The sequence below is a fragment of the Vipera ursinii genome, assembly GCF_947247035.1.
Source record: "Vipera ursinii genome assembly, chromosome: 11".
Lineage (NCBI taxonomy): Eukaryota > Metazoa > Chordata > Lepidosauria > Squamata > Viperidae > Vipera > Vipera ursinii.
The window spans coordinates 19,953,558-19,978,189 of NC_139524.1; the positions used below are offsets into that span (position 1 = coordinate 19,953,558).

A 24,632-nucleotide genomic window follows, 5' to 3' on the forward strand; every position below is an offset into this window, starting at 1 on the left:
CACCGAACGATGCCCGGCACCGACGGGCATTAGCTGCGCCCGACGCCGGCTGGGAGAAGAGGGGGGGCAGCGCGACCCTCGGGGGGGGAGACTGCCGCCTGGGGAGGGTGGAGGGGGGGAAGCGGGGCTCTGGCCGCCGCCGCCGCTGCAGAGGAGCTCCGAGGGGAACGGGCGCCGCCGGCGAGCGGACGGGACTTACCGGGCGGGGCTGCAGACTCCGAGCGCCGGCCGGCCTAGCAAGAGCGGGCGGCGCCCGGACGGCTCTTTTGTAGCCGGGCTGCCTCCCAGTCCCCGCCCGCCTTGACGGAGGCCAAGCCCGACCCGGCCGCCGCCGCCTCTGACTCAGCCCCGCCGGGACGGGAGGGGGCCTGGCGCGGAGCCGCGGGGGAGGCTGGAGGCGCCGCGCCCCCGAGCCGTCGCCGGGCCCGTCCTGGGGTCCCGAGGGGCGGGGGTGCCAGCCGCCAGGGGTCCCACGGGGCAACGGCCCCTTCTGCGAGGCAGTTGCCCTCCCCCACGCCCCAATGTCGCCTTAGACGCGGCGCGAGAGCAGCGCTGCCCGGTCCCTTTGCTGGGGCGATGCAAGCCCCGGTTCCGCCAGAGAGCCTGCCTCGGTTGCCCCAAGTGTCAAAGAACAACTGCCCCGGGGAGGGGGAGGTTCCGAGGGCCTCTTTTGCAGGCTGAGCGACCTTCTCCAGTGCAAAGGGTCAGACCCCAGCAGGCCTCTGGAGACCCCAGCCAGCTTCTTCTGGAGCAGGGCAATGGGGCAACTCAACGAATGGGAGAAGTCTTCAACTTGGAGGAGGAGGAGGCAAGAAGAATCCCAGCGCTTCCCCATCTTCCTCTCTGACCAAGTCCACCAGCAAACCTTGGTCACAAGTGAGGTGAAAATAAAAGCTGGTTTCTGCCAGCTTCTGTCACTGAGTGAGATCTCACCAAAACCCAAGTGGGTTTGAGTGTTCCTCCCAGCCGAGATGACTTGAGGGATACATCTGTGAAGTTTTCTTAGCTGAAATGGAAAGGCGATGGACGGTCCTTTGGGCATCTCCCCTCCAAGGTCCAACCAGGCTCAGCTTTCAAATCTAGACTGAGTTGGCACCCAACCAAGCTGGCAGATGGCATCATGGCCACCTGGTAGGGCCTGGATGAAGCCGGCCGTCTCCTGCAGGAGCAAGGGGGCTTTGCAGGCTAAGTTGATTGGGGGCTGGAAGCTTCTAAAACCAAACATTCTTTTTCATGGCCCTTTCGAGAAATTTTTGCCCAGCAATGAGATCAACATTGCTCCACCTCAGCAACAGTAAGACGGGTAGACTTTCAATCTCCCAGGGATGAGATCCTGGGAGAAAAAAACTCAAGATCCCATTGGCCGTTTCTCACTTGTTTGACCCTTGCAGCCTTCCAACTGCCTGCCCATTTCGCAGACCCTCCTCCAAATCTCCCCCAGAGGCCCAAAATGCAACCAGCGGGATTAAAAACACCAAATCCCTCCAATTTTCTAAGAGCTGTTCGACTACTCAAAGACTAGTCATTGTCCAAGAGACCCGATACATCAGAAGAGGGGAGGGAACATAAACAGTGACGTAAAGTTCACACTGACATCTTAACGTAGCTTATTCTTTCTTTCTTTCCTGGTTTTATTGCTCTCTTCTGCATTTTGTATTTAACCAACTTGCAAAGAGCAGGCCTGTTGGGGGTTTTTTGGAACAGTCACTTAGAACAAAAGGAAGCATTTAATTCCTCTTTCTCTGCAATCAAAATCCTCCAGAGCAACTGATTTCTTTTAAAATCTACTTTTCCCCCAGCTTGAGCAGGGGGTTAGACTAGAAGTCTTCTAAAGTCCCTTCCAACTCTGTTACTCAGGATGGGGGAGCTGCATTGGAAGGATGTTTAACCATCTTGCCTTAACCTTTTCCAAGATGAAGAATTCTATTATCCTTAGCTGGAGCTCAAAAAATGTAAAATTTGTGCACGATATTCGTGCAGCATGAAATATTTCATGTTTGGGAATCTAGGCAACTACTTCTCTTTGTTTTTAAACCTTTGGTGCTTTTTTGAAAGGGACCAGTTTTGAGTCGACCAAGGTCCGAACCCTAACCTTGATGATGTTGAAACTGTGATGAAATTGGCTTGTTGTCAACCAGAGAGCAGGGACGTTATTCAGGGCACTGACTAAGCAGCTCATCCTTCGGAGAAGAGGGCTTTGCCTTATGACTCTCCTATCTAAGCCTGCATTCCTGCCCTGGTGCGCATCAGTGGACAATTCTGTTTGCTCTGTTTAATCCTGTGCAAAAGAGCATCTAGCATCTCTGGAAGTGGGGGAGGGGAGAGAGGGAGAGAAATGCTCCTGGAATGGAAACGGGAACAGGGATGTTACAAACCCACTTCGCTCTTAACTACATTGATGTAACTTCCTTTTCAGCATATTTTCCCCTGTATCTATTTTTATTTGTATCCTGCCTTTATTATGTATGCAATAGCTCAAGGCAGTGACCGTATCCAGCAAACCTTCCTCCTCCTATTTTCCCTACCACAACAGCCCTGTGAGGTGGGTTGGGCTGAAAAAGAGGGACCGGCCCAAAGTCACCCAGATGGTTTTCGTGCCTAGGGCGGGACTTGAACTCACAACCTCCTGCTTTCTAGCCTGGTGCCATCACCACTGGACGAACTGCATTTCAAGAGCCAGAACAGCAGGCCCAGCCCAAGGCCTCTTCACCCGGGCGCCAAGGCTGTTCCACCCAAGCATCTTCCAGGAGAAGTCACTGGGGTGCAAAGTGGATTTAGTGCATTACACAATCAAAATATCACACAGGTGTCCAAAGCGGGAGGCTAGGAAGCCTCTGTGCGTCCCCTGAATTTGGAAAAGTACTCCAGGCTGCTGAATTGGGCAGTTCCCAACAGAGGTGAACAGCTGTTATGCAGCCTAATGTTTGAATGCTGAACTTGAACAAGACTTCACTCAATGCCCATTTTATTACACAATACTGATGGAATGTTGCTGTGTATCTGGGCATCTGTTGTGGTTACACAATTACTCCACTTTTGCCCTCAATACGTAGCCCGTGGGGAGAAGGGCAACCAGAAAGAACTCTTCCATTCCACCAGGTTAGCACATCCGAGGTTAGTTTTGCTGCACCTGGCCGGTTTAGTACTTTTTCTAACTAAGCCCATGATCTGCTGTTACTCCTGCTCTGTTTATATTGTTACGACAATGTTTGGTTGTTGGCGGAAGGCTTGCTAGTGTTGGAAAAGCACTGGAAAGGCAAATCTATCTTTGTTAAGAAGTTTGAAAGAAGACTTAAGACGTAAGACGCAACTGCACTTAAAACAAGATAAATCAATGCTACAGCAAACATTATTCTGTATAATGCACTGAGTTTTACACATAAAATCACCTAGGTAAATATTCCTACAAAGAGCAAGTTCCAGGTTAACCAAAGAATGAACTTTAAATCTTTATTAAACATACTGGGGACTGCAATAGGGCCAGAGATGTGTATTCAGAAGACCTCAGCGTTGGAGGGTAAAGTGGAGATAAACCTTGCTTAAGGCACCGCCAACTGAGGACTCTTCCACTTGGCCAATTTATGGAATATCTCAGAATTAGATCTGCAGGCTTTGGCCGATCATTAACTCCTGCTGAACTGTCTGCATTGAGATATTGCCTTGGATGCACCCACAACAGGGAATAAAAAACTGCTCGGTGCAAAGGGATGAATGAAGTGTGAGTCAACAATGAATAAGAAAACAGGCCTGGCTAGAATTTTATCCAAATTCCTGCCATACCTGTTTCCTGACTCATTTGAAAAGGAACTATGTGAAAAAAATAAGGGGGGGGGAGGGAGGAAACAACCCCTGGTATTTGGGGGGGAGTGGGGAGTAGACTCCTGATTTTCAGTGTTTTGACTGCCAGACAGGATTACTCGGTGCAATCAAATCATGACTGGCAAAATGTAAGAAAACTGCAAAACATCCAATCACCCAGCAAACAGATCAACCCATCCCTGTTTATACAGGAGGGGGCTTCCCACCCTCCCTCCCCTCAACCCAGATCAGGAGTGTTTGGAAGAATTCAAAACCGCCACTTCGACTACTGACTGATTGATGGAGCTTACATTGCCACTGTCTCACCGAAGTGACTCTGGGCAGTTTAGGAGCCCGATGCCAGGCCAGGAGGAGCTGGGGACAATTTCAGCCCAGGAAGGCTGCTTGGGGAGCAGAGAACAATTCTGGAGAACAAAAAGTCCTTGTTTGGCAGACCTGCCCCTTCCAGCTTCGCCCTCCTGCTCGCCAGAGAAAACAGGAGCTGGAGGTGAGAGGAAGATCGGCAGAGTCCACCCCAGCTCCCCAGCCACTCCGGGCCAAGGGGAGAGCCGTGCAGAGCCACTCTCCTCTGACTCGCTGCTGTCCGGCCAGCCGTTGTAAAATTGAGTGTGACTCACTGAACAACTGGTCCTGTTGTGATCATAACTTGAGGCCTACCGCCATTCTTACTCCAGGGCCTGGCTATGAAGAGAAGACCCACGATCCTCGCCTCCAGCTCCGCTCTATCAAGGCTCTGTGCCCCCTGCCCTAAACTCACAAGCTGCAGTAAAACGGAAAGGGAACCGTTTTGGGTGGGGTTTGCTTTCTTCCCAGTATATTGGAAGTCCCCTTCTTGGCTCCAGATAAGGCCGATCCGAGACAGTCTGCTGATGAAGGGATCACGGTTGGGTACCAAACGTCCCAGCTAAGACCCTGCAAGCCACAGCATGTTTGCTGGAAAGACGGCGTGCCCATAATCCAGTGGAAAGGAAGGCAGGAAAATTCCCTGGAGCTGGCAGGCATGTGCAGGCATGAACCAGCCTGGTGGCTTCAGACCCGAGCGCGCCAGCTGGTTTCGGAAGAGCGTCAGAGAAAACCCATTAGCAATATTGATCCACCGGGGTCAATACTGAGCTCCTCACGGGCATTATTGATTAATTCAGCTGACTGCATAGCCCATCCTTCAGGCGGGCAGGGGACCAATCAGATCAGAAACGAAGTCAGAGGAGACAAGATCAGTTTCTCTCTCTCTCTCTCTCATGGGAAATTATGCTTTGAATAGCAACCTGCTTCTCATACATTTACCCCAGTAACCTTGTTGGCTGAGCAGGATGGAAACGGGAGTCAAACACAGCTACTACAAGGCATGGATCTAGCCAAGACCAAGCGGAACGCGGTGATCAGCCGGCCTTGGGGATGGAAAAGGGGGCTCCCCCAAGCCAAAGAGGGCCAGGAGCACAAAACTAACAGGCAGCTGCCCCTCAACGGACGCAAAAATATAATCTCCCTTTCTTGCTGCCATTCCAACAGGCAGGACTTGGTGAAGAGGCCAGCCTGGAGTAGAACAAGATTCACGTTGCTCCAAGAACTGAAGGATAAATTAACTGGGCGGGTGGGGGGACCTGGGGCTGCCCTCTGGGACCAGCCTCCCCACCCCTAGCTCAGCCGAAGCACAGGCTGGGCTAAACCCTGGAGGGGCAGGAGGAAGTGAAGTCCTGCTTGCCTTGGATACAAGAGCCCCGTCCAGGGCCTTCAGCAAGCAGCACCGATGGACAGACCATCCCAGTCTAAGCAGTGCAGAGCGACACAAAACCCCCTGGAGGATTTGCAGGCCACGCGGGGAGGCACAAGCCCAGGGTCTCCCGCGGTGCAGCGATGCCCAGCAGATGCCCGGCCGTGACTCGTCTCCTGCAGAAGCCCTCCGCTGCCTGCATCACCCGCTTGGCTGCAAGGCGGGGCCAGGCGAGCTTCAGATGCAGTGACGTCGCCCTGGCTGCACCGCTGCAGGGAGGAGGCATGCAGGGCCGCCCTCACCCACTTCCGGGTCAAATGCAATACCACCGAAGAGGGGAAGCAACAGGAGGGGCTGCTTGGTGAGTGAGGCATTAGCCAGTGGGCCAAGGAGGATTTACAGACAGTCCTTGACTTTGGACCAAACCTCCATCACTAAGTGAGTTGCATTTGATTTTACCCTTTTGTTGCTGCGGTCGCTAAGCAAATCGCCAGCTGGGGCTTCCCCCACTGACTTTGCTTTGGGGGGGGGGGAGAATGTCGATGACCTTGGATGGTAAATATGCGCTGGTTGCTAAGTGCCCGAACTTTGGTCATGTGACCGCGGGGACCCTGCGGCGGTCATTAAGTGCAAAGGCTGGCCATGAGACGCCTTTTCCCCCCTGGTGCCACTGTAACTCTGAATGTTCATTAGGCAAAGTCAGGGACTGCCTATACTTTTATTTTATTAACACACACAGGGGAAATCACGAATGAAAGAGCCAGGGATTCTTTGGGGAATGTCTCCGGGGCCTACAAATCGCACATTATTTTTCTGTAGTAGAAAAACCAAATTACAGCCGTTTGTGGATTTCCTGTGGAGAGTTAAAAGGGAAGTCTGAATTTCTGAACTTTGCTTTGGATTGGCACAGACGTCGGCCAATCCCCACTCAGATTCAGAGCCAAACCGATTTCCCAATCAGAATACGAATTTAACCTTACGTTGGGTGTACATATCCCGAAAATAAAACAGACTTAAGCTTATCCTCCTGTACGGGGCCACCGTAACAGCTTGACAAGACTAGTTGAAATAGTAATTGATAGAAAAATTGCAAATCTGAAGTTAAATTCTTTTAAACCAGTGGTGTGGCACAATTTTAAGGCCTGTGGGGAATTCTGGGAGTTGAAACCCACAGGACGTAAAGTTGCTAAGACTGGACACCTTTATTTCAGACCCTCAAAACTTCCAAATGCAGAATTCACCTCCTTTTTAACACAGTACACAAAGGTGCCAAGTTAAAGCACTCATTCGGCTACCCAGAAACCCCAACCAGCCGGCCAAAGACACCAAACTTCCCTTAAAGAAGCTGAACTGCTGTATCCCCTAGCAGCGAAGAAGTTACGGACACTTCTAAGAGGTTTGTCTCCCCGCAGCCCGCTCAGTAGGACTTATCTCATCGAACAAGCTGGCCTGGCCTGATGGGATGGGGTTGGGTTTTATTACTTTTAATGTGTTTTAACCTATTGTAAGAGTTGTGGGCATTTTGTTTAATCTCTTTTAATTTTTGTATTTTGTCTTTTAACATGTATTGCCCTGTTCACCGCCCTGAGTCCTTCGGGAGAAGGGCGGTATACAAATAAAATTAATAATAATAATAATAATAATAATAATAATAATAATAACAACAACAACAACAACAACAACAACTCTGGATCTTAATTGCAGAGGCCAAGTTCAGAGGAAAAGCCTTACAGATATATCCTCTGTTGTCAAGCATATCTTTTAATCCCTCTTCGGAGCCAGCCAGGGCTTCGGGACCCCACCCGGTTTTGGCACATGACTCATCTTGGAAACATTTTCCCTGTGGGAGGTCAGACTGGATTTTGAAAGAAAACTTGGTGTTAAGCAAGGCTGCAACCCAAAGGCTCCACCTTGTCATTAAAACCAGCCAACCCCAGCAGATTGCAGAAACAAAGAGGAGACACGGTTTGTTGTGGCAACTAGATAAAAACTTACGGCTCTTCTTCGAGAGCACTACGTGTGTATGGGGCCAGATAGAAACTGAACTGAAACGACATTGTTTCTTGGATAAAGCACTGCATTTAGCAGAAATAAATCATGCCTAAAAAAAATAAAGATCAGCACAGAAATACCCACAAAACAACAACAAATCTGAAAGCTTTAGTGCCTGGAATGGGACAGACACAACCGGGTGTAACTTTGCAAAAACATGGCTGTGCTTTGGCAGAAAACATGTCTCTGCCGTGACATCAAGGCTGCCCTGCCCTGCCCTACTTCATCTTGGTCTCGCCTGGGGCAGGAGAACTGCGGCCGTGCAACCACAGACTTCAATGTTAATTAGTTTGGAGTACAAAATGATGCCAAATGACAGTGTGCATACAAGCCGTTGTACAAAAGCCCAAGCAAAATTCAAATCCACGCTCCACAAAAAAGAAAAAAAAAGGAAATCAGAAATCAGCAAGTAGGGAATTTTAACTGTATTTCAAAAAGACAAATACACCCATGCACAAGGCCAAGCACGCACTGTTTGACCCTGTGAAAAAGGAAAAAAAAATTGAAGTTGAGATCCACAGGTCTTAAAAGTTGCTAATGCTGGGCACCCGTTTTAAACCCTTTAACAACTCTTAAAAAAAAAACCTATATTTAAATTTAAAAACTGGTTGTGGCTGAGACTGTTTTCCTGACATTCCTGCAACCTGCAGAAAAGGGCGGTTTTAAAGGGAAACTCAAGCTCTGTTCTCCACCACCTCTGCCCCAGCTGCCCAAATAGAGTAGAAGTGCCCGTTTTAACAGAAATCTACGCAGGGCTTGGCTTTCACCCAGCGACGTGACTGGGAGCAGAGGGCAATATAAAAGCAGTTCTGATGGTTCAGAGTTGGCCGCTCTCCTTCCCAGGTGGCTTCAGGCACTTTCAGGGCTGGAGGCTTTCTCTGAAGACCTTTCGCTTCCCATCCAAGAAGCTTCTTCAGCTCTGACTGGCTTCCATCCTCCACCATCCAGTCAGATCATCCAGCCAGAGCCGAAGAAGCTTCTTGGATGAGAAGCAAAACGCCTTCAAAGAAAACCAAGGAAGTCCACTTGCCTCCTGAAAAAGCTCCTTTGGGACAACCAAGACCTGGACGACGGAGAATCCCCCTAGACTCTCAGTGCAGGAGAAGCTCCTCCGATGCTCCCCTTAAGTCCCGGAGACACGGAAAGGTTTCCTGGCAACGATGCCTGGCCACTCTGCCCGGCCTGGTGGAACTGCCCACCGCCTTCTTCGTTCCCTGAAGAAGCCTTTTTGCCAAGAAAGACTGCTGTTCCTGCTAACCACTAAGTCATGTGGCCTGGCTTGGTGCGCTTCTTTTTCCAGAATTTCCGGTTTGGGCCTTGGTTTTCTGCCCTGGAGCCCTTGTTCTGCGCAGTCCCAGGCTTCTTGCTCGGGGGCTCAGCCTGCAGGGAACCGGCGGCGGCCCTGGCTTCCACGGAGATTGGCCCCCGGGGGCCGGGTGTGGCGGAGAAAGCTTTGGTCCTGCCGGTCTAGGGGTCAGAAAGGGAGGAGAAAGAGGAAACAGCTTCAAAGGGAGTCAAAGCTGAGCTGAGGTGAAGTTTCTGCCGGAATGGGTTAAAACGCAATCACCCTGAATCCCAGGGAAAACTTTTACTTTTTGCTCTTCTGCTCCTAAATGAAAGCAATCAACGCTGGATTAAGTTAATTGTGTGTACAGTGACAACACAGCCCTTATTATTATAAAGGACAACCCTGTATTTCGGAAAAAACAGTCGTCTTGAGTTTATTCCTGAATTTTCCTCTGCAAAGTGATAAAAATGTATTTATTTTTATCCTTACAAACCTCTTTCAGAGTTGCCCCTTTTGCAGGTTTGTGCTCTATTTTGTCCACGAAAATGCGGTCTCTGTAAATACATGACACTGTTCTGACGGAGCTACGCAGGGCAGCGAGGGCTTTCGTATCACTCGGGCGGTATTATCTGCATCCCCCCTCCTGAACCTCTAGGACAGGGGTCTCCAGCCTTGGCAACTCGGCTGAGGAATTCTGGGAGCTGAAGTCCACAAGTCTTAAAGTGGCCCAAGCTGCAGACCCCTGCTCTGAGATTTCTCCCTCATCTCTATTTGCAGAACTCCTGACAGAGGTATTCAAATGTCTTCGAAGAGGCCCATTTCGAAAAGTAATGTCCGTGGGAAAAGTGCTATAATAAAAAGGGGAGCCCCGTTTTCACGTGGGGTGGCTAAACACCAAATGGCTCCCCCAAACGATCCTTTCTCACCTTCCGGTTCCTGGCGCCCTCATCCGGCATCGGTGGGAAAGTGCAGGGGACGCGGCCCTGAGCAAAGTGATGCGGCAGGGGGAGGCTGGGGTCGAGGGGGACCCAGGGCACAGAGAGGGCAGCCGGGGCGGGGGGCAGGCCGGCGTGAGCGGCGTGCAGGTTGTACATTGCCCGAGGGGCGCTTCCGTCCGAGCTCTTGTAGATGGACACCGAGGAGTCTCCCGCCAGGTGAGCCAAGAGGTAAGATCCTTCCTGCAAGCTGACAACAGCACAGCCATTACAAACCAATGCCAAATCCGCAAGGCCTTCTCTGCAGTGGCCCCTTTTCTGTGGAACATCCTTCCTTCGGAGGCCACAGTGGCTCCAACCCTGTTAGCCTTCTGTAAAGCTCCAAAAACCTGGCTTGGCTCCTGGCCCTGTGGTGCCGCGGGGGCCAAGGGCCCTGCCTCCCGGCTGCACTGTTAAAGGGCCAGGCAGCTCGCTTTCGGATGCACCGCGAATTAGATGTTTTAATGGGTTGGGTTTTTTTTACTGTTTTAATGCTTTTTACTGTGTTTATTGTTTTAACATGTTTTTTTTTTAATTTTAACTGTTAACGTACGCTTTGAATTGTGAGCCGCCCAGAGTCTTTTGCTGAGATGGGCGGCTACAGAAATGGAAATGAAAATGGATGGATCAATCAGTCTGCTCCCCCTGGCTCTGTCGGACAGAAACTGCCTCCTTCGCAGGTTTTGAACGTGTGCGAGGATGGCGATGCAGACTAGATTCAGATCTTCCCTCCTTATCCCAAGTTCCAAGTGTTCGCTACAAGCTTCCCAGCACTGGATCCTGGGGCTCTCCTTAGTTCACATTGTTTGTTACGCACAACACAAAGAAAGAGAAGGAACAGAGGAAGTCACATACGTACCCAGCCACCTTCTTCAAGATGTTTTGGAGAATATGTAATGAATTGGTTGGCCTGTGGGGGAAGAAGAGCATTCAGAAGCCACAAAATAATTAGGGCGAAATTAATGCATTATGCAAACATCGCAACTGCGGTTTGTTCAAGAGATAAACAGACATGCAGGAATCTGAAGGATTTGTGTATCCCAGTGGTGCCCTCTTTCTTGGAGCACCCAGACACAAGCTGGTGAGAGGTCAGACTCGATCAGCTGCTTAAGTTACTTCAAAGCCATTCCGTGCAGCTGCAGAATGTGTGGATAAGCCATGAAACATGGCCTTTGACAGGAAGTGCAACATCCTCAACCGTCAGCCTCTTTCAGAGGCACGAGGTTCCTAAACCTCATGACTCAAAAGAGAGTGTGAGAACCCCCTGGACTTTGTCAACTATCATTCCGCAAAGTGATCCAAAAATGAATGCTTTGGGGAGGCTTCTGTGGCTGAGGATGATCGGAGAGTCTCTACTGTAAAACAAAAAGGCCCAGGTAACAAAAGGCCTTCCTCTGATTAACATTGGCTCAGGATACCAGGCACACAGGTAGTCCCTGACTTACGACCAGTCACTTAGTGACTGCTGCAGTTTACAACAGAACCCCAAAACGGTATTTACAACCCAGATTTGAAGTTCTGATAGCTGACACCCCTGCCCCCCCCAAAAAATCTGGATTACGACTAGTGCGTTCATTTAATGACCACTGCAAGAAAGTTGTAAAATTGGTCATGGTCATATGATGACCCACTTAATAACCAGATCATGCTTCCAGGCTCAATTATGGTCATAAGCCAAGTCCAAATATTAGTAGCTTGCTTATGGATAAAATTCGTATCAAAACGATCAATCAATCAAAAACTAACAGAGAGATGAGTATTTGTAGACCAAGGAAAGAAGGAGATCATACAGCTAAGGGGTAAACACTGATTTTTATTTTTATTTTTTTAAAAAGCCCATGATTTCAACTGCATTTGCTGGAAGAAAAATAATTAAATGTAGAAAGAGGAACTAACGGTTAGGGACCCCTATAAGTCAACCTTTCTATTGTGGGAAGTTTGCTTGTTTGTTGCATTTATTTGCCGCCCATCTTACTTACTTAAATGTGCCGAATCGCTTTTTCAACGCCTTCCCAGTCAGCCGCTCAAGCAGGAAGACGTGTGAAGTGAGGGCATCGATGTGACCTAAAGGAGAGAGACATTTTCCCAAACGGAAATGAAGAAACGGCAAAGCAGGAGACACCACAGCTTAGGCTAAAACGAAATCGTGACGCCATCAGAACTTGAAGCAAAAAGAAAGTCAGACTTAATTCGGAGGCTAAGCTCACCTATCCCCCTAGCCCACAGGTAGGCAACCTCGGCTCTTTTATGACTCATGGACTTCAACTCCCAGAATTCCTGAGTCAGCATAGTCCATGAGTCATAAAAGAGCCAAGGTTGCCTACTCCTGCCGTATACTGTGGTTTACCCCATCAACCCTGGTTAGGATGATGCATGCACCAGGCCTGAAAAGTAAAGAACGCTTCAAAAGGGTATTTAAACCATTTAAACCAGGGGTCTCCAACCTTGGCAACTTTAAGACTTGTGGACTTCAACTCCCAGAATTCCTCAGCCAGCAAAGCAAAGCTAGCTGAGGAATTCTGGGAATTGAAGTCCACAGGTCTTGAAAGCTGCCAAGCTTGAGGAACTCTGATTTAAACCATCCTGTGCATTACTCAGAAAACGCCCCATTCTAAGGTCCGGTCTAGGGAGAGCACAACTCCCCCCGAACTGAGGCGGGTTTCATACACCCTCCATCGGATGCAGCAAACTTCTCACGAGGCCCATTTCTCAGCGGCAGCAGCAGCCTAGAAGGCGCCCCACCCAGCTTGGGCCGTTAGGATTTTTACCGCTGCTGCTTTAATTGCTCTGGATGAGGCTTTCACAAGGGCCACAAGGTAGGAGTTCCCGCGATACCATCAGCTACTTTGAGACAAACATTTCATCGTGTTAATTATCTTCGCAGCATCTGCCTCCCGTTTCATCCGACGTGTCTGCCAAGTTCAGTAAATTCAAAACCACCCTATTTTTGAAAGAATTACTGGACCACTACAGATAGTTCTCGACTTACAACAGTCTGTTTTGTGACTGTGTGGAGATACAACAGCATTGAAAAAAGCGACTCGTGTTTTTTCACACGACCTTTGCGGCATCCCCGTGGTCACGTGATGAAAATCTGGATGCTTGGCAAGTGACTCATATTTATGACAGGCCGCCGTGTCTTGGGGTCACGAGATCCCATTTTATGACCTTCTGTCAAGCAAAGTCAATGGGGAAGCCAGATTCACTTAACAACTGTGTTACTTGTTTAACAACTGCAGGGATTCCTGTAAGAACTGCGGCAAGGAAGGTCATAAAATGGAACCAATTTCGCTTAACAAATGTCTTGCTTAGCAACAGTTTTGGTCGTAAATCGAGGACCACGTGTACCACAGGCTGGTGCATAAAACCATCGGCAGGAAGGACATTGTGTAAAAAAACCAAACCGGGGGGGGGGGGGAGTCTGAAGACCCACTCACCCACGGTGAAGGAGGTATTGGAATGCAAGGAGCTTTCCATCCAGAGTCGACAGGCTTCTTCTTCAGTGAAAGCTTCTGCTCCGTAGAAGGCCTGGTATTCTAACTTTGGCAAAACGTACACAGGAAAGTGCTGGAAAACAAGCGCCTGAAGTTAAGCAAAAACTTCTCCACCTCAAAGCGTTTTCAGTCTGCATATTGAATGGAAAAGCAAAAGGTAAATCTCATCCCTTGCCAGGACTTGCCTTCTCCGAGGTCAGCTACTTCCAGCTACAAGAAAGCAAGGACCTTTTGGAGAATTATGGTTTATCGATAATAGGAAACTCAAGCATCTGAGTTATACCGTTAGGGATCACTCTGAAACAAGAAACAAGGAATGCACCTCCTACACGAGCCTTCAGGAGAAATGCTAAAGGTTGCAGAGGTGAGCAAGTATGAAGTCAAAGACAGGATCCTAGCCCATACTACTCGCCCCAGAACAGACTGCCAAGACTACAGCAGTAAAAAAAATGACCAAGAACCAACAACATTCACTCCTATTTCTTGCAAATCCAGGAGAGACTTGTAAGAATTTAGCCCTGGAATTCTCCCACCTTTAGCAATCCAGGAAAAAAAAAGGATGATGAATCATAGTGGAGAGCCCTAAAAACTCGGCTTAAAGGAATATCCACGTTATTATTATTATTTATTAATTCGGTTTACTTTGCAAACCTTCTGCCAACAATTCTCTCTCTCTTAATGTAGGGCTTACGAACTCTCCCTCCTTACATTTGATCCCCTGGAAGAAGTGGTTCCTGCAAATGACCGCAGCAGGAATCCAGCATCGGAACTGGCTAAAACCTAAATCAAGGGAAGCATGACGCATCCCCGCAAAGACATCCTCCCACAAGAGAACTCACCCTCCTGAACTTCGCCTTTTTCTGATGGGGTCTCAACTCGGTTTTCTGGATGGTGGTGCGCACCAACAGCAGCATGTCCTCCAAGCTGTACAATTTGTAGACGAGGTTGCCATGCTGAGGAGGTTCGTAGTTGGCTGCGTCTTCGGCTGCATCCCATAGCATCCCTTTCAGGAAAGGCGGGGATTTTGCTGACTTTTGTGCACAAAGAGGCTTCACCCATTAACGAAATTTTTCTCCCCAATACAAAATTCCCTTGAATTCTGAACAAAGAATGAACCGTGTACACACACACACCAGGAATGTTTACAGCAGTGTGGCAACTTTATGAAGATGGGTGGACTTCAACTTGCAGCTTAGCTGGGGAATCTTGGGAACTGAAGTCCACCCATCCCAAAGTTGAGCTCTGGGAGTTGGTCCACCCATCCCAAAGTTGGCAAGCTCGCAAAACATGGGTTTACACTACAGCCTAGCTACAGCCTCACATAACCTACCTTTCTGAGGCCCCTGGTAATAGGTTGCCCAGGTAAACTTGGGGGAGGCACCTGTATTCATTAGGGTGTTTTGTCCTGGCTCCGCCACTGAAGACGCCGAGGGGAGAGAATGGGCATCTGCCTGGCCTTGGGTAGGATTCAAACTCCTTTCGCTGGTTGCCAGCAGGTGCCCCTGGCAATCTGGAGATGGGGGTTTCAGCAGCTTGGTTTGCATCTTCAAAATCTGCCCCAGGGGATCGATTTCCTGGGATAACTGCGGGGGAGGCTTGCTGTGCATCTCTGAAGACCCGGCTGGTTTTTCTGACGGGGCCTGTCCAGGGCTGGGTGAAGGAGGAGCGGGTCCTCCAGGGCCGGGGGTGGAAGTGGCCGCCCCTGCTCCAGACACGTGGCCAGCTTCGCATTCTGCGTCAATGATCAGATGTTCCCCATCCGTGTCACTGCTGCAGGACAGGGCAGGGGAGCGGACGTCTTCAGCAGCTCCTTCACTGAGATTACGGTTTTTATCTGAAGAAGCGATCGAGGTATTGGGGTCCAGATTTTTTCCTTGGGCTAACGCAAGTCTTCTGTCCTCTGGCTCCGTTTCCATTGGCTCGATCGTTTCACCCTCGCTATCCAAATCTGGAAGATTCCTTCCTGAGGGCGGTGCCTCCCCGCTGCTGGACGCCGTTTCCAGCTCCTGCGCTTCGCTTCCTTCCCGACCTTTCTCCGTTTTCAGGTGCTCCGGGAAGACTGCGGACAATCCGGCCGGCTTTGCAGGGGCCACCTCAGCTGGAGCAGCGCTCAGAGGCTTTGTGGCCGAGGCAAAGCTCTCCAGTTCTGTGACGTCCGTATCAAAGTCCAGGTCTGCAGAAATGGATTCCCGCAAGGGTCTGCCTTGGCAGGTCTTAAGCGCTGTTCCTGGCTGGGAGAGAGAGAGGGAAAAAGGGGGATACGTCTGGATACGTGCGTTGTGTCAGTTTCACCACAAGGCAGGTCTTGAAGGCTTCCATTGCCAATATTCTTTTTTTATTATTATTTTAAATGCAAGCTTCTTATCCTATGAAATTCAGGCAAAATTCCTTTCAGTACTTCAAAGGAAAAAAACCAAACCATACAGGACTGAAACTCACCGCCCCTTCTGACGGCTTGTCTAGTATCACAGCCCGGGCTACAATACTGGACTGCTTTGTCATATGAAAATCCGCCAGGAATTCGTGAAAAAAATGGTTCTTTTCCCTCACCGTCATCTCCTTCTTAGGGACCGGGGGGTCGACATAGGCCACTCTGACTGGTTTCAGACCTTTTGGAGAAAAAAGTGGACTTTCGCTTTTTTTTTTTTAAGGGTAAAGGATAATTACTTTTCAGCTAAATATGGAAGTACAAGCAATACAATTTCCCACATAAGAAGAACCGGATTCGCCTTCCCAAAACTTTTTATTTTAACCATCATTAGTTGGAAGGAGATAAACAGGCAATAAGCCGTAAATAGAGGTTGTTTTAATCACCAGATGGAGCCTTTCTGTGTGAAATAAATACACAGGTCATCTAACAGAATAATAAAAATCTAAGATAAACTAACTGTACTCTCTATAGTTAATGTTCAACATCAAAAAGAAACTGCGAAGCTACGTATTGTTTATTCTTCCTAGTCAGTTTCCTATTCTTTGCTACAAGATCAACAGTCATTTGTATAAAAAGTAATCCCATTTGTTTGCTTTTCTTTCCAGACAAGGGCAACACTTAAGCAAAACTATTCTGCTCAGAATTAAGCGTCATTCCAAAGTTCAATGGGACTCCCTATCAGGAAAACTGGACCAGTCATCAGGGAAATGAAAATACTATTTGGCTCACTGTAAAGTTCGAGTGATGAGGCCGATCCCCACTTAGAAACAACTTGCCCCTCAGCATCAGAGCCACGTTAAGACCAACTCTGCGCTAAAAGGAGAAGAATATCGAGCTCACCGCCAAAGGAAACCATTTTCACAGACACGGGAAGCTCCCACTGCTGCTTATAATCCAGACCGTGATTGTTCAGCAGAGTATACAAGGATTCCCCCGTCAGGACCACCTGAGGACAGTATTTGGCAGCCAGCCTTTCAGCATTTGGGTCGGTGCTAACATCCTTTGCAAGTAAATGGAAACCATGAGATAATAAATTGTAAATCGAACTGAACCAAATTACATGATTACACTATTAAGGCTGAGGAATTAACTAACGTCCCAGAGGTATTTTTAGCACACACGATAAAATTAGGCAAACATGACTATTTATACACCTGTGCCCTTGAGAACCAACAGTCTCTTTGTTCAGGCATGAATTGGACTTTCAGCCTGTGTCCTGATGAAATACTGCCCTCCTTATACAAATATCTCACTCTCACCTATACACGTGTGGGTGGCTGCTTAGAAATATCTTAAACTGTAGTGATTGCTAAAGCCACCATTTCTCCGTGGAATAATGTTTATGTTTGTTACTGGCTACCCAAGAATCTCTCGAAATTGCCCCTAAACCAGCTCTGCAGCCACTGTTTTAGAGTACAGAGCATAATGACAACGCCGAACATATTCTTCTTCTAAACTAAAAGAATGGCAAACTCCGATATTGCTAAAAACAGGATATTTCTGAGTTGGGTTGAACTCAATTTAAAACAAAATTTAATCCATTAGCAAATGCTGGCTTGGTCCAAAGTTAGTTTCTGCCTTGCCTATAACAAAAGGTGAAGAAGCCGAAGCCGAATTAAGTCCCTATCCTGATCAGGAAGAGAAAGGAACCTCAAGTTCACACCAGCTTACGGCTCGTTCACACAGTGCCACAGTGTGTTGACATGTGAATTATTTATTTCGGCTCGCTTCTTTTAAAGAACGGCTTCAAAACTCACTGCAAAGAGAATTCTGAGAAACAAGGGCAGCTATTAAAGCTGAAGGGAAACACAACAGCCATCAGGACCACCTGCAGGGAATGGTTAACGCACAAAGGTGATTAAAACAGCGCAACACGTGGCTTGCCCGATTGCATCCTTACATTGTGCAGCTGGGCAGCACGCTGCTCCGGAGTCCCACAGAGTCGTTCACGCTTAGGTTTATCAGCAGGAAAATGAATCGATGCTGGCAGCTTAGGGAAGAATCGCTTAACAAGGTGCACCGTTCCCTTGGGAGAGAGAAAATATATAATACTTAATATTAATACCTTTGGTTGCATGGCTGCCCAAGGAAGAAGCCACCTAGGCCTACATCCTGGGCAAGCCTGGAGGGTCAAATAAAAGGTCAGTCTCCCAAATCTCCAAGCAGGGCTAGAAATCTTTCTCCCTTAAGCCTGGGTCACAAACATCCAGTAAACCACTAGAGCGGCGTTTCTCAGATTCGGCAGCTTTAAGGTGGGTAGACTTCAATTCCCAGAATTCCCCAGCCTGGGAGTTGAAGTCCACAGGTCTGAAAGTGGCCAAGGTTGGGGACCCCTGCACTAGAAGACAGCAAAGGCTTTGTTTCTTTTTCATCTCGTGGTCTTACGGATTTCTACAGTACAGGTAGTCCTCAACTTACAGTTATAAGACATTAAGTGAGTCACCACATGACCAGACCCAAATGTACAACATTTTTTGCAGAGGTCATAAAACGAACATGGCAAAAGCTGCGTCTGTTAAGCAAATCCATTTTACCCAATGGCATGCCCCCCACCCCGAAACTGCATGTTTAACGCCAGAAACTGGCAAAAAACATCAACATTTTTAAAGGTTAAACCACTTGCCAAATGTGCTCGCAGGACTGCAAGATGTCTGCATTGGAACTACTAAGTGGCTTTTTGGTGGGGTGGGGGGGGAAGGGGGTGTCCTACCCTAACTTAGAACAGTCGCCTAAGTGTAAATTATTTGTATCCCTCAAGCAGATACTAAGGTAGGTGCATTTCCCGGGGAGCTCACCAAGGCAAGAAGACTTTTCTCAAACTTGAGGGTCAATTCTATATTAAATCGTCCGCCCATGAGGCTGGTCACTTCGTGCAGAAAATACCATTCAGGGTAATTCTTCACGTAACCCATACGAGCGCTCAGAAAATCCTCAAGAAAAAAGAAAAAAGACTTTTATTTTTCAAACGTGTCTTGAAATGTTTCTATTTCTCCACCATGAAGCAGCTTCTGCACACAATGCATTCCTTTTCCGGTTTTTTTTTTTAAAAATTAACCCATCTATGAAAAACCCAACAATTTACCACTATTTTAGAAGCAGAGGGCTTCTCTATTCCTGGAAAAGTTAGCAGAGCCATCTTGTAATATTACCTTGGTGTAAATCAATGCGTCTTCAGAGATATCACTGTAATCTTTAGAGCAGCTTCTAGCAGCGTTCTGGGCGAATTTCAAGAATTCTGCAACTTCTTTGCTGACAAATTCTTTCATTTGCTGTAACACACGTAATGGCGGTAGTTTTTAAGTCCTAATTCTCTTAGACATTTGCTATTACACTATCTCCGTAACAGACTAGGGGGAAAAAAGGAAAAAAGAAACGAAGCACATACCAGATACTGTGTGTAATTCCTTTGCTGAGACCAGTGCAAGAGGTTTGGGTCGGCATTTAAATATTCAGACAAAAGAAATAAGTATCTTCTTTGCTCTTTCTCGGACAGGCTGGACACGTAAGGGTAGGGGACCCTGGGCTCCTGGGGAGGGGGGGCCACACGAGGCTCGGCTTTCGCTGTAGTCTGCTGGCCAGGCTGCTGCTTCTTTTCGGGCCCCGACTGTGACGCAGCCACTTTCCTCTCCGAGAGCCTGAAACAGACAGAGCCACCTTCAACTCCCGTCCAACCAGGAGCAAGTTGCACACTGTTATTACAGAGTCCCTGACTTACAACCACAATTTAGCCCAAAATTTCCATTGCTAAGTGAGACATTTGCTCAGTGAGTTTTGCCACATTTTATAACCTTTCTTGCCACCGTTAAGTGAAACACTGCAGTTGTTAAATTAGTAACACACTTGTTAAGCGAATCGGGCTCCCCCCACTGACTTTGCCTGTCGGAAGGTCATAAATACGAGTCAGTTGCCAAGCGTCTGAATGTTGATCATGTGTCCATAGGGATGCTGCAATTGTCGTTAAGTGTGAAAAATTGTTCAGTGCCATTGTTCTTCGAACGGCCACTGAATGAACTTTGATGACTACTTGTACACAGTTCTGAAGCTTATTTTTCTTTTCCATTCTGGCCAAAACAGGTAAGGAGTCTTCGGATTAAAGACAGCGTTTACTTATAGAAGGAAAAATAATGCAGGGGGTGATGTTTTAGCTACAGATGTGAACCACTGGTTGGGACAACCCTTTTAACTCTTTATTTACCTTTGAAATCTCCCCTACCTCCTGAGAGTGAATTTGCATTCCTGCCCTCAGACAAGAACATTTGAGTTCAGTACAAGCAGCTGGGAGGAAACAGGGCTGACCCTACAGCCGTTGAGGAGCAGGTACAAACAACATTAAAGTCATTTTCTTCCAGCAGCCCAAACTGCTTCCTATCATTCTTCAAACTCTTTTCAGCACATCTTGACATCTGATGGGGTGCTCCAAGTGTTTGCTTGTGTGTGTGTGTGTGTGTGTGTGTGTGTGTATCTTCTAAAGCCATTGTGATTCCAAAGAATTCGCTTTCTGGTTTGTGCATCCTGCACACATCCCAAGGAGTCATGAACGGTGCCACAAGCCCCAGCCCTCAATGCGCAATGGGCTCACTCTGCGTTTCGACTCTGTCGGACACGCATGGCAAAGCCATGGGCACATTTGGGATGAACTAAGTGAAGCCTTAACTGCTGACCTAGTTCAAAAAAGATCTCGACAGCATCGTTTCTACCGCTCTTAACACGGTCGTCTCTCGGAATGAGGGAACGTATCCATCCGCCTGGCATGAACTGGCAAATTTAATTAAGCCGTTCAGAAGCGTCAAGCAACTCGAGCAGCTTAAATTAGCGCCTTTGATGGAGAAGGGAAGAGAGACCCATCAGGAGAGGTCAGCAGCTGAGGGGGGGGGGGAATGTCCAAGCACATACACCCCCTGCAGAATGAAAGCCAAAGTTGGCCTTTGCTGCCTCTTTCCCACTGCATCACCAGCTGGGGTCTTATTTAAAGCTCTCCTTAATTCAAGGGAGAAAAGATCTGGGAAAAGGGGAACGAACACCTGGAGGAGGTGATTTAGGAAAGCATTAAGCGTTGACTAATACCTTTCTGATAATGACATTAGTTCGGAGAGGCTCGGCGCCAGAGAGTAGTTCTCATAAAGGTCTCGCGAGAAATACACATCGTGACCATTTTGGGGCGGGGTGTCCCTAGGGTGCAAAGAAAAAGAAAAGTCACATTTATAAAAAAAATTAACAGTATCAAAGGTATGTCAAAATGAGAAGGGTGAATTTTCGACTGGCAGGGGAGGTCAGCCAATGATCCTGGATTGGTTGATGATTGATATCTCATTTTTTAGACTGCCCCACTCCAAAATGAAGAAGATATCAATAAAAAATTATTTTTTAGATACAATGTATGTTTTGGAATAGGGCAGTATAAAAAAAACCAAGCGGGGTAATTAATCAATCAATGTTAATTTTTACTCTTTCAATGCTTCTTACTGTTTTAAAATGCTTTTTCAAGATTTTAGTTGTAATATATGTTTTACATTGCGAACCGCCCAGGGTCATTTGCTGAGATGGGTGGTTATAGAAATCAAACCAAATCAAAAAAATTGCTAGGCAAACGTATACAACACACAGTGTATATTTTAAAAAAAACGCATCCCCCAAACAAAAGGGAAAAAGTCAGTTCTTTCCTGATGGACAATTTACTTATAATGAGATTATATAAATCACTTTGCAGTGTCTTATAACTGATTTGCTTCCACCCCGAGCAGCGACAGGGAGGATGGGAAGTGTAGTCTGACCATAGGGGAAGGCGGGGATTTTTTTGGGGGGGGGAGATAAGGGTTTACGTCCCCCTCCCCCCCAATATATTTTAAATAAATATATTTATTTAAAAAAGATGTCCCTCCCTTCTGGCACGATCCGTTTCCAGCCTCTGTAGCTCTCTAGAGCTGGGGGAAGGAGGGGGCACTCTGTACATGCCCAGAGGCTCGCTTTCCTCCCCGTCCCCGCGAACGCTCCGGAGGTCTGTATTCACAAGGCATGTCAGGGCACGGTCCTGCTCCCTCCCACAACCCCCAAAGCCCCCCGACGACCCCCGCCCGAGCCCCGCGGGCCCGCTTACCAGCGCAGCGCCATCCAACCGGGCAGCGCCATCTTGAGCCTGGCCCGCCGCCACTTGCCTTGCGTCTACCCGTCCTGGTGGCAGGCGTCAGCAAGTACCCGCCCCAACCTCCAGGAATGACCAATCCACAAGGTGAACCTCGCCGCGAAGCCCCGCCCGGGAATCAAGTTGTCCAATCAGAGAGTGGAGAGGAAGGACGCGTAGAGAGGAACTTGACGCTATCTTGCGTGAGGGCGGAATCTCTGGCGCTTTCCCCCTTTTCAGCAAGCGCGGGGCGTTTCGAATGGGAAGCAAACAACGTGGGTTTTTCTTCCATGCCGATCAATAAATACCGGCTAGCAGGTTTAGGAATAAATCTGAATCTTTGGCATTAGCAGCTTAGAAGCAGCAAGAAAATCAGATTGCAATAGCAATAAATAGCATCCTGCTAGAAGTCACCTGGACTGTCTCAACCTTGGCAACTTTGAAAAAGGGTGGACTTCAATTCCCAGAATTCCCCAGCCAGCTTTGCTTTGCTTTGCTTTGCTTTGCTAGCTGGGGTATTCTGGCAGTTGAAATCCACCCATTTTCAAAGTTGCCAAGGTTGAAAAACACTGACCAGGAATCTGTGCCAATGATAAAACTCACCTGATTCCTCCTCCACTCCCAAAGTGCTCTCTCACTTCACTGGGGGAACTCCCTGGCGATTGAACTGTAAATCAGTTGTAAATAAATGTGTCTGAATTGACACATGAGATGTATACTTAGTTTTTCCTCCAGTTTTCCTAAGGACAAGTTTGCAGTTCAGATCAGGCTGAGCGTTAGGTTGCCCCAGGAGCTACCAGAACCTGGTTCTCAAGCATTTCAACTTGGGGCACCTAGGAAACAAAGAGGCAAAGCTTTAGGCATTGAGGATTGGCTGAAATGGGTTAGGGTCTCCTGCCTGAGCAGGGGGTTGGACTAGAAGACCTCCAAGGTTCCTTCCAAGTCTGTTCTTCTGTTGTTCTTTTCTTCTGCCCTTCATTTCTTCTGAACTCTCACCACCACGACCACCGATCAAGTTCTGGTGGTGGAACTCGTTTGGAAAACCCCTGGATCAAAACCTCATTTCCAATTTTTTTTGTCACCATTCAGTCCCAGAACCACTGCACCCTTCTGTGGGTGGGGGCTTTGCTTGAACCCTTAGGAAAATCCCGTAAGGCACACAGGGGAAAAATGAAGAAGACAAAAGTTCCCATTAGAAGCTGAAGTTTTATTACAGGAGACCAGTACATAAAGCACATCTAAAATTGATGTGTTCAATGCACTTAATAAAGGTAATGTAATATTAAAGGTACAGGTTCTAAGTACAATATAACAACATTCATATTAGAATGAAAATCAGAGTATTTAAAAGACAACATTAAATCTCTTATTTTTACAATTGTATTTACAAAATGAGTCAAAATACTTTATTCAGGATTAGGATAAAACTGCTGCGCCTAAGCTGTCAGGTGTACGAGTGAATTCTAAAGAAAATCTGATTGCAGTGAAAAAAATTAGGTCATAACAGGGCAAAGACCATTAGTATTTTATTACAATATTATTTTTAATATTCATCTCAATGGCTTATACTTTTTTATAACTAGAAAAATGGACTTATATATACTGTACATAAAAGACCACATGTTTTTGCATGTCCAGTACAGATTCATGTCAATTTGTAGGTATTTACAAAAGACTGAGCATTATCTCTCAGTGAGGTTGGTGATGTATATGTGCTTAATTCTCAGACCAATACATATTTATAATCAGCATTTATTATTTTTCAGACACCATGAGAAACATTACTTGCACAGACTTGCATAATTTATAAAACAATGAAGCCCAAACAATTAGGGATTGGCATAAAGGATGTGAAACATGGATTACACAAGTAAGAGGATCTCTGATTAAAAAGTGACCTGGACTGATAAGGGAATGAACAGTAATAATGGACTTGCATCTTTAAAGAAGATTATATGTTTAAAAAAACCTGATCAACTGATTATTACGGACAAAGTAAATGTACGTAAGCTTATTAAAATGTAGCCAGGGTGCAGATAAATTTTGATTTTTTTTTCACCCCAGAATAATGACTGGTGTATGAAATCAAAAACAGAAGCAGTGCATGGAGCTGGGACTTTAAGAGTCACTATCCTCTGTTATCAAAAAGAGTGGTAAACAAACAGCTTCTTAAATTCCTCAAAAATGTTTGCTAAAGATTTTATAACCAGTTAATAGTCCATAAAAGAGTCATAATAAATATTTCAAAATGTATTCCTCATTTTAGATATTTGATATCCATTATTGCTAAAAGAATACCGGTCCTAATTTTTTTTATACTGTCAATCTCAGGTGGTGGGGGTGAATTTCAGTGCCAGCTTTTGTCAAGAATTGGACCTGCCCCTTGCAATGCCACGGAGAACCTAGATTTGCATTTTCCAGTTTGCATGTCATTCCCCTTCTCTAGACTTACAGTAAACGCACATTGTTGAACGGGTGGGTGAATGCCCAGGACGGGAACAGAAAGGAACTGATCAGCAGCTTTATAGCATTTGTTCATTTTTCTCAGCATGTGTCGATTTATCAGGCAGTCATGCTTACAGTGCCCTCCTATGCAGATCTACTCACAATTTACTCACGGTAAGTTCAGTGAAACTTTTTCTTGAATAAATGAGGTGGAGAATCTACACTTGTTTCCCTGGGAGGAAATGTTCATTGATTCAGGAAGCAGTTGCACTCAGTCAAACTTTTGGGGGCTGAGAAGCT

General features: G+C 47.2%; 1 protein-coding gene across 3 annotated transcripts in view; it reads right to left on the reverse strand.

Annotated features, from left to right (window-relative positions):
• The window catches only part of ANXA2 (annexin A2), a gene marked incomplete at its 5' end in the record, with an annotated part of 39,354 nt that extends 17,459 nt beyond the window's left edge, over window positions 1-21,895 (reverse strand). The window contains 15 exons of one of the 3 annotated variants that reach the window (XM_083370955.1): window positions 7,676-9,049; window positions 9,797-10,055; window positions 10,704-10,754; window positions 11,824-11,908; window positions 13,282-13,411; window positions 14,178-14,341; window positions 14,669-15,569; window positions 15,778-15,947; window positions 16,610-16,769; window positions 17,670-17,795; window positions 18,565-18,699; window positions 18,919-19,038; window positions 19,155-19,404; window positions 20,834-20,938; window positions 21,864-21,895. In XM_083370955.1, coding sequence (XP_083227081.1) covers window positions 8,843-9,049; window positions 9,797-10,055; window positions 10,704-10,754; window positions 11,824-11,908; window positions 13,282-13,411; window positions 14,178-14,341; window positions 14,669-15,569; window positions 15,778-15,947; window positions 16,610-16,769; window positions 17,670-17,795; window positions 18,565-18,699; window positions 18,919-19,038; window positions 19,155-19,404; window positions 20,834-20,938; window positions 21,864-21,895 — 2,895 coding nt within the window. In that variant the 3' untranslated portion in view covers window positions 7,676-8,842. Of the gene's footprint in view, window positions 1-199; window positions 344-7,675; window positions 9,050-9,796; window positions 10,056-10,703; window positions 10,755-11,823; window positions 11,909-13,281; window positions 13,412-14,177; window positions 14,342-14,668; window positions 15,570-15,777; window positions 15,948-16,609; window positions 16,770-17,669; window positions 17,796-18,564; window positions 18,700-18,918; window positions 19,039-19,154; window positions 19,405-20,833; window positions 20,939-21,863 lie in introns of those variants that run through there. The other 2 variants (XM_083370957.1, XM_083370956.1) reach the window with 2 other exon arrangements.
• Window positions 21,896-24,632: the final 2,737 nt, after the last annotated feature.